Source organism: Cygnus olor, chromosome 3 (genome assembly GCF_009769625.2).
Source record: "Cygnus olor isolate bCygOlo1 chromosome 3, bCygOlo1.pri.v2, whole genome shotgun sequence".
Classification (NCBI taxonomy): Eukaryota; Metazoa; Chordata; class Aves; order Anseriformes; family Anatidae; genus Cygnus; species Cygnus olor.
Window position 1 is genome coordinate 110,600,008 of NC_049171.1, and position 8,747 is coordinate 110,608,754.

The 8,747-nt window shown below is 53.1% G+C and overlaps 1 protein-coding gene across 9 annotated transcripts in view; it reads left to right on the forward strand.

Annotated features, from left to right (window-relative positions):
• Positions 1-8,212, forward strand: part of CEP68 (centrosomal protein 68) — an 18,822-nt gene extending 10,610 nt beyond the window's left edge. For all 9 annotated transcript variants that reach the window (XM_040553138.1, XM_040553135.1, XM_040553137.1 and 6 more), the window contains 6 exons: positions 941-1,348; positions 2,252-3,706; positions 5,043-5,165; positions 5,546-5,642; positions 6,584-6,738; positions 7,801-8,212. In XM_040553138.1, coding sequence (XP_040409072.1) covers positions 983-1,348; positions 2,252-3,706; positions 5,043-5,165; positions 5,546-5,642; positions 6,584-6,738; positions 7,801-7,851 — 2,247 coding nt within the window. In that variant the 5' untranslated portion in view covers positions 941-982 and the 3' untranslated portion in view covers positions 7,852-8,212. The remainder of the gene's footprint in view (positions 1-940; positions 1,349-2,251; positions 3,707-5,042; positions 5,166-5,545; positions 5,643-6,583; positions 6,739-7,800) is intronic.
• Positions 8,213-8,747: the final 535 nt, after the last annotated feature.

The following is an 8,747-nucleotide window of genomic DNA, read 5'->3' on the forward strand; positions in this document are numbered from 1 at the left end:
TGCTCGGCCTGCAGAGGCAGCAGTAGGCACTCTCCTTGGCTTCCCAAACCGTCACTGTGCGGGTGGAAATTAGGAGTGGTCTGAAAGCCAGTCACCTGAGATGGCTTTTGTCAGACCTGTCTGAGCTGACAGGCGTGCGGCCAGGCACAGGCGTGCTCTGGCGTGTGTACGTGTGTGAATCAGAGGCCGAAACCAGAGAGAAAGGAGCCCCACATATTTACAGGGCTCCGGGGCTCAGGCTTCAGGAGAGCTGTCTGATGGTTCTGCAGTGAGATGCAGTGGGCTTGGCTCTACAGCTTGCTTGCAAATGTGTCATCAGCTGAGCAAGTGTTTCCACTAATTACTTTCACAAGAAGTTGATTTCATGAACACTTGTGAGTTGGGGTAGAAGTTGCACAGCGAAGTGCCAAGATTTGGGTTTTATAGCCTCCTACCTCCCCCTCTAACTTTTTTTATATACTTTTAACTTCTGGGTGGCTTCCATTTCAAGTTTTTTGTATTTTTCTTTTAAAAAAAAAAACCTCAACTTTCCACCTCAGCACCCTTCAGGGCTCAGCCACGTTAATACATGCTTTAGGTTCTAATTAATGATGTCTCATCTGGGCCCAATGAACTGTTGGTGAGGTTGGCTATTCATTCAGGACAGAGCTGTGCTGTGCCAGCAAGGTGTAAAACACAGGTTTGTTCCCGGAGCGGTAAGAGCTTTTAATTAGTTTGTGCCTGCACGGCTTGTCACGGAAACCAGGAAACACCGGTTGGACTGGAAGGCCACTTTGCTCTTCCCTGTGTTCACTTGACGTTCCAAGACGTGATTTTTATGATTTTGGGGGTTTGCTCCAGAACATGCTTATGATCTTTGCTATTAAACGTAGCCAGCTTCTTTGCTTCGCGAGGAGATGAGGGGAGGTGATGAGGTGCTGCCGTGTGTTGTGTGTTTCAGAGAGCCCAGGCCGCAGCAGCACCTCTCAGGAGTTCTGTGCCGATGGCCTTGGATGTGGGAAAATCCCTCTCTGAAGCCTCGCTGAGCCAGAAGGCCAAGTGCTATGGAAGGTGGGACTACACAGACATACACACGGACTGCCCAGAGCTGGCTGACAGCGTGCACTGGCTCTTAGAGGCAGAGGAAGCCAAACCCTCCCTGAAAGGGATGGAGAGCCTGCCAAAGAGTGGACACGGTTGCTTGGTCGCTGGTATCACCCAGAGAGGCTCGAGCTACTGCAGAGAAGCGTCTTCAGCCCCCACGTCCAGATTTCCCAGGGTCCCTTTGGCACCCACGTCCAGAGCTGCTCGTGGCGGTGATTCCCATCCTCACCTCAGCCACCGTTTCCTCTCCTCGGAAGAGCAGCAGGTAAGAGGGTTGTACTGCCTGCTGCTGCTGTGTCAGGCCCAGGCAAGGTGGGGATTTGTTTGTCTGGGCCCTGTGAAAGAGGGAAGGAGTGTGTGCCCCAAAGAGCTTTCATTTCAAGTGGAAGGAGAGGCCCAGAGGTGAGGGACCTTGTCTGACATCAAACAAAATCCTTCTGTAGCGTAGAAGGAAAGTACACATCCCCTGACACTGCGTTTGCTGCCCTGCCAGCTGCTGCGTGCTTGAAACCGTGCTGAGGTGAGCCAGAAACACCCTCACCCCAAGCAGGAAGGAGAAGCCCTTCGGTTTTAAGCAGTTAAAAACGTCAGCGCTTAAAAATGTGAGCTGGGGGTGTTGGCAGGAGGCAGCTGCTGGGGGCTTCCCTTCTCCCGCGGCGGGGAAGGGATCGGGCACCGATGCCCAAGCTGTTGCCTTGGTTCCTGCGTTGCCGCCGTGGAGCTGGAAGCTGCTCAAGATGGAGCTCCTTAAGTAACAGTGCCTGTGGCTGCCAAATGACTCACGCAGCCTTCCAAGTCCTCGAGATGCCTTTCCGTAAAAACAAATCCCGTGCAGGCCCGGAGGAGCTGCGTGCAGTCCCACAGAAGGAGCAGGGTTCACGTTCGAGCCTCCTCTTCGGGCAGATCCCGGGCTGGGCTTTTATCTCTGTAGCCTGGCTGCATGAAGGGGCTTTTTGTCCAGGCACAGAATGCGAGTATTATTCACCATTCCCTAAGTGTCAGAAATGTTTCTCCCGGTTCTTTCTGCTGGGGTTTCCCAGTGGTGTAGGAGGCATGTAACACAGCAGAGGTTGTAAACCGAGCAAGCGTGTGAATTACCTTCATTTTATGCCTCTCTCTCTCTTTTTTCTCCCCTCCCTGGGTCCCTCATCCATGGATGTCCAAGCAGACGAAAATGGTGGGCTGCTTGGAGCCAATGTCCAGCGCTCCCAACGCGCAGAGCTCCACAGAGGTGAGCAGCATTGCGGACGTCTCTCACGACATCTCTACCAGCCAGTGCAGCCAAAGACCCCCGTCCCCCTTCTCCTCCACCCTGGAGTCCTTGCCTCAGCCGACCCCTCTCAGCCCTTCGCGGAGCCGCTCCAGATCGAGCTTCTCTACCCTCTCTTTAGAAGAAAACAGCGCCTCCGAGCAGCAGGAGGTGAAGCAATCCCCGGGCTCGCCAGCTGGTTTGGACGTGCCTCCTGCAGCCACCGCCACCTGGGACCTGCGGCGTCGGCCGGGCGTGACGGAAGGGAAGGCACCGCGGGCACGTGAGTCGCTCGCTCCTCTGCTGGATGACCACATAACTGTGGGGCGTGTGAGGAAGATGTCATCCTACCAGGCTGATTACTGGGCGTGCGCCATTCCGGACTCCTTGCCCCCTTCCCCAGACCGTCAGTCACCCCACTGGAACCCCAACAAGGAGTACGAGGACTTGCTGGATTACGCCTATCCGCTGAGGCCGAGGTACAAGCTTGGAAAGGCGCCAGAGCCTTTCTTCCACGATTCAGGAATAGATTTGGACAGCTTTTCCCTTTCTCCCGAGGGCACTCTGACATCCACCAGCATCTACGGTCAAGGTTGGCAGGCTCAGGGAAGCAGAGAAAATCCACATCAGGGGTTTGGGGCCTCTGTGAGGAGATACTCGACCCCAGTGTCTAGAAAACCAGGCTGTGTGAGAGCTATCTCATACTGTGAACCTTCAGCCACTGCAAAAGCATCTGTTGCAAAGAGTGCTTCCTCTAATGGCACAGCGGGTCCTTCCAGAGGTTTTCCTAAGGACTTAAGGATGGAGATAGCGGGGCTGAGTTCATTTGATCGCCCTGATGTGGATGGGAGAAGCTGGTGCCATTTGAAAGGGAGCCCCTCGTCAAGTTACAAAGGACAGGCAAAAAGCACTAGCAGGTTTTTACCTACAACACAAGTGCTCCCCCTGAGGAAAGAGTGGGATGGTGATGAAGAATTTCTTTCCCTGCCTCCTCGGCTCAGGGAGCTGGAGAGGTTGTCTCAGATCTTGTCCGAACTTTCCTTAACTGAAAGGACATCCAGGCAAGACCACCAAACCCCTCCACCTTACGGCGACAGCAAGTCCGAGCGGTCTCCTTTCAGAGCAGCATGCAGCAGACACCAAAGAGAGAGCACCGAAGGTTTTGTTGGGCTGTGTCAACCCTACGGCTTCCAAAAGCCCAGCTGGGAAAACACTGGATCGTGTAGCCAGGTCGATAGGGATCCTCTGAGCAGGCTTCACCTACCTGCAGATGTCAGGGGCGCGTTGGACGGGATGTGCCCCAGTGAGCTGGGTGCTAAGCGGCATCCTAAAGAGAAGGGCCAGCAGGGCGAGTCCCTGGCCCAGTGCATTAAGGTAAGCTAAGACCAGAAACTGAAGCGTATTCTGGGAAGATCTCGTGTGCAGCGTGCCTATATTTAGTTCCTGGCCTCCCAGTGCCTTTTGCATGATGTTTGGTCCCTGGCAGCTGGTAGTAATTTACGCAGGGCGGCTCACTGGAGCAGATGATTTCTTTTGATGGAGCAAGAACCTCTCTGGCAGTGAAGGGTTTTGCAGCCTCACAGCATTTCTGGTGTCTGGGGTATCCCCGCTGGTGGTCTGAGTCCATCTAAAGGTAGCCACAGCTTTTTGGGAGGGCTTGAATTTCAGGGTGCAGCCACACTGCAGAACAGAGGTGTGTGTCTGCCCAGGACCTTCCCCTGTAACGCTCCTTAGCGGCGGGTGCAGCAGCACAAACAAATTCTTCCCATTTTAGTGCCTTGCTTTCCAGGCTCGCCTCTCCCAGGGCTCAGCGTCGTGGGGCTGGGCTTGACGGAAATGTGGTGATTTGTCTTCCCAAGCCCTTCCTTCCTGCAGCAAAGCTGCAAGATACAAGAGCCAGGGGCAGGCTGGACCTGGCCAGCACGAAACCCGTGTTTGCTGCCTGCTCCATCGCTCCAGGCTTTTTTGATGTGGCGTGGCCATCCCTGCAGCTCAGCCCCGGCTCGCTCGCCTTCCCCAGACTGGGTCTTGCCTGTAGATATAATAAGGCCAGGCAGGCTTTGTCTGGGAAGTTTCCCAGGTGTATCTGGTTATCGTGCCCCAGAGCCAGGGAGAAGCAGCTCAGCTTTTTAACAAAACTCAGCTCCTGAGGAACAGAAGCAGGGCTGGAGGCTGGTTTCAGCAGGAGCAGAGGCCCCAGGGTTTTACACAGCATCTTACAAAAACAATCCCTTACCAAGACGCTTTAAAAATAAATGGAAGCACTTAATTGAACGAGACAAACCCTCAGGGAGAAGAAACTGCAAATTAACTCGGTGGGTCTGGTTTGCCACGAGGAGGAGGGCGTTTCTTTGGCAGGGAGGTGGTGGAGGCAAAGCCCCTCCTTCAGCCTGGGTGCTGCTGGCTTTTGACACCTCTCCATAGCAGCCATTTAATGGCGACGCTTGCTTCTTTCCACATGGTATTTTGGGTATGTTTAGGGGGTTAATTTCCTTCGTGCCTTTTTTTTTTCCTTGTCTTTTTTCTGTTGACCTGAGCTTAGGGATGTTTGTGTGCTGGGAGGGATGGCAGACGCCACTGGCTCTGCAAAAGGGGAGCAGCAGGGAGCAGGTGCTCTCCGAAAGGCTGCTCAGTCGTGTATCCCTGCTGCTGCCTCTTCTTTGTTAGAGAAATAGATAAGTAATGCCTTTTGTTATGATTTGTTAAGTAGATGTTTTGCTGCCAGCTGGAAGAGCTCATTTGCTGGCTGTATGATGTAGCAGACCTCACGGACAGCTGGATACCACCGACGCCAGACGCTGCGAGCGTGAAGGCAGCGCTGTGCCGTTACTTGGTAGGTTTCACCCTCATCTCTTCTTCCTCTCCACGCAGTGCTGCAGGCAGGAACGCTTCGCATCGGCCTCGACTGGGTCTGTGCAGCAGCAGCGAGGCAGGGACGTGTCTCTGCATAGGGTAGATAAGTACCTGAAGCTGGCGTCTGGCACTGGGAGCACAGGCTGGGTGCCCCACGCCCTCTCGGGGCTTCCTGAGCTGCAGCACGGAGCGAGGCACCACCCAGGCAGGTGCTGCAGAGTGCAGCGGGTGTGCAGAGCCAAATCTGGGACCTGCGTGGGGAGAAGCACTCCCCCGGCAGCGTGTGGCCGTGCAGCACAGGCGGGTCTTCCAGGTGTGTGCTGCCCCAAACACTTGTAAGCAGCGCTCCTCTCCTCCTAGGAGTTCAGGAAGGACGTGGCTGACCACCAGAGTCTGACAGAGAGCGTGCTGCAGCGGGGAGAAGCTCTCCTCGAGTGCATGGCATCGAATTCACCAGGTGAGAGGGGCCTTTGGGTGGGGATTGGGGGAACGGGCACTTCCACCTGGCTGCTCGCGGGCACATCTGGCAGTGCTGGCACTGGCATCTGCCCCCAAAATCCCTGGCCCCAGGGGGGTAGGGGTGGAGACGTGGTGGGCAGAGTTTGCCATTCAGCAGCTCTGGGAGGTCAGAGACAGATTTTAGGGAAAGGACTGATGCTGCTGAGGTTTACACCTCCATTGCTGCCTGGAGGTGCTGGTGCTGCCCTGTGCCTTGACCTTGCTTCACGCCACCCCATCCATCACGGGTGCTTGCTGCTCGTGTGGGTGATGGATGTGTTTCTGCCTCCTGTGGGCGCCGCCTTAGGCTTTATCTTAACCACTGCCTGGCCAGCTCCTGCCGGGCCCTGGGTTGCTGTCAGCCTGCAGCTGGGAGAAAATTCTTTCATCATTCAGGGTGATTTTTACGACCTGCTTGCAGTGGGTGAATCCCAGAGCTGGTAGCAGCAATTTGGGGCCCCCCAGTATTTCTAAAGGAAAGACCGCACAGACTGCTCAGGGTGGTAGGGACACTGGAAAGGTGAAGGGAGCCCACAAACGGTGTGTGGCCACACGTGGCTCTCTGTGGGTTTTTGGGTCCCCAAAACCCCGTGTCTGCAGTCACTAAAGGGTTTTTAGTGGTCTGGGTTTGCATCCAGATGGATTTATTATTTTTTTTTTTACCTGGTCCTAAAGGAGGTTTCCCACGTCTGTTTGAGCATGTCTTTGGGAGCCCCTGTTTTTGTAATCAGCCTTAAGCTGGAGCCTCCTGGGTCACTTCCCGCTGCCCCCGTAACATTGCATCACAGTTTGGAAGGGGCAGCCGTCAGCTTAGTGGTGTCTGCCAGGAACCCTTTTCTTTGTTCTTCCAGCCTGAATTGTCACGTTAATACTGCCTCCTCCATCCTTTCTGTTTTCCAGCTTTGAAAGAAACGCTGGGCTTGATCGCAAAGCAGTCAGAAGAGCTGGAGAGCCACGCGGAGCGCTTGTACAAGTCGGTTCTGGCTGCTGTGGATCCTGTGCAGGGGGAGGACAGGGAGCAGGATGACAGCACGCGGCAGGCAGCAGCTCAGTGGGTAAGCAGGGGAGCAAACCGGCCCTTCCCTGGAGGTGGGAGAGAGGGAAGCATAGGAAGAGAAGCACTTAAATTAGCACACTGTAAATCAGGCTTTTTTTTTTTTAATCTGATGTTTGCAAGGCCTGGAAGGAGAGAAAACTGAGGGTGATCTCGAAATGGATGCCCTTAGTCTTCAAGTGTGTCAGGGACAGAGCAGTGCATTGGAGAACCCGCTGCTGAGACAAGAGTGTGGTGAGGGCGCTGCCAGCGTGTCAGAGGGACGCATCGAGCAGGCAGGCACTAAACGCAGGGTGCAGGGGATGGGATTTCAGCAGCCCAGGCACAGGCAGCTGCTTTACCGAAATCACTGAGCAGCAGGGAAGAGGGAGATGGCTCTCTTCTGTTTCCTCACAGAAAAATTGTACTCCTCATTTAATGGTGGGAAAGGGAAGCGAGGCAATCCAGGTGTAAAATATGTGCTAGAAAACTTGTTGGCTGACTTCTTGAACACCTCCCTTCAATTACAATGGCAGAGACAACAGCATTTCGGGAGGGAATGACAGGAGTGTGAGAGTAAGGGGTGAGGGGACGTTTGTATTGAGTGGTGATTGAGGGCAAAGTCACATCGGAGTAGATCCGGACAGATTTCCCTAAGCCATTGGAGCGGTAACTGGGAGTTGCTATAAAACTGTGTCCTTACGAAATGACTGCTGGTGCTAGCAAGGAGCCCAGTGCAGGGCCGCAGGAAGGCTCGTGCAGCTCCTGCACACCCAGAGGTAGGAATTCAGGAGCTGGAAGATAACTGGGTTCTGGGGGAGGAGGGAGGTTAGCTCAAGAATTTCAATTTCTCCCTGGCTCACTTTAAAATTTTGGCTTGCAGAGGGGAAAGATATTTCCAGAACTTTAGAAGAGTAATAATATATTGCATAGCTTTTTTTGTTTTTAAATTGACTAATGAATATAGCTGTACCCTACACACTACAGAGGACAGGTGGAGGTGATTCAGGTACAGTGTGCATTCATTGTTTTTGTTTTGGGATTGCAGCCACTGCACAGGAACAAACTTTCCGCTTTATTTCAGGTGCTGCCTCCATCAGACCTGGGCTTTGTTGGCTGCTCTCAGGACGGCTGAGCAGAACCGCAGCACGCAACAAACCGCTACGTCCAACTCCTGCAGAGATGCCAAAACGTGTTGAATCACTGCGTCTGGAGTTAGCCAGCCCGGGCTGATTTCAACTTGTTTTTTACTGTGGCTTGAGACAGGCAAGCTGTGCAGTTACTTGGCTACTTGTATTTCTATTTAATATTGCTGACTAAGTTGGGGGTTTTGTGAGTGAGGATTGTACAGCTGGTTCTTTTCTCCTTTTTTTTATGTAGCGTTCCCTTTTACTGAAGTGGCCTGTTCCATGCATTAGCAAAATGTCAGGCACACACTTTTTTAATCTGAGTAATCCATAGTGTGCAGTGCAACTCCTAAGTAAAGCTGTGTGATTATAATAGAAGTGTTCTCATTTTGTGTTTATACCCTTCAAAAATAGCTGCTGGAAGCCAAGAACTAGCAGCTCTTTCTGGTTCTTGGGAGCAAACAGAACTCTTCCTTACAATTACCATCCACTGCTGCAGCAGTGCCTCTTTAATGTTGTATTAGGCAGAAATGCAAAGAGCCAATGCTGTGGGTGGCTCCTGATGAAGTAACAAGCAGGTGCGTACTCAGGCAAGCTGTGTGTGAACTGCTGCCACCCCTTGCAGTAGTTCTGCGAACACAGTGCTGGTTTCCCTGGGTGAAGAGGATGGAGCCATTCCCTCACAGCTCGCACTGCTCATCGGTGCTAGCAAAGCCATTGGAAAGGGCTCCCAAACCCCTTCTGCCATAGAAAAGGGCAGGCCTGAATTAACAAGGTAAGTGGCCAAAAAAAAAAGTTACAGCCAATTACAGACTGTTGGTACTTGGTTTTAATTAACCTTTAAACTAAATGGTTATCATTGTGTTCTCCTGCAGAATACATCATTTCCTCCCATTCTTATGAA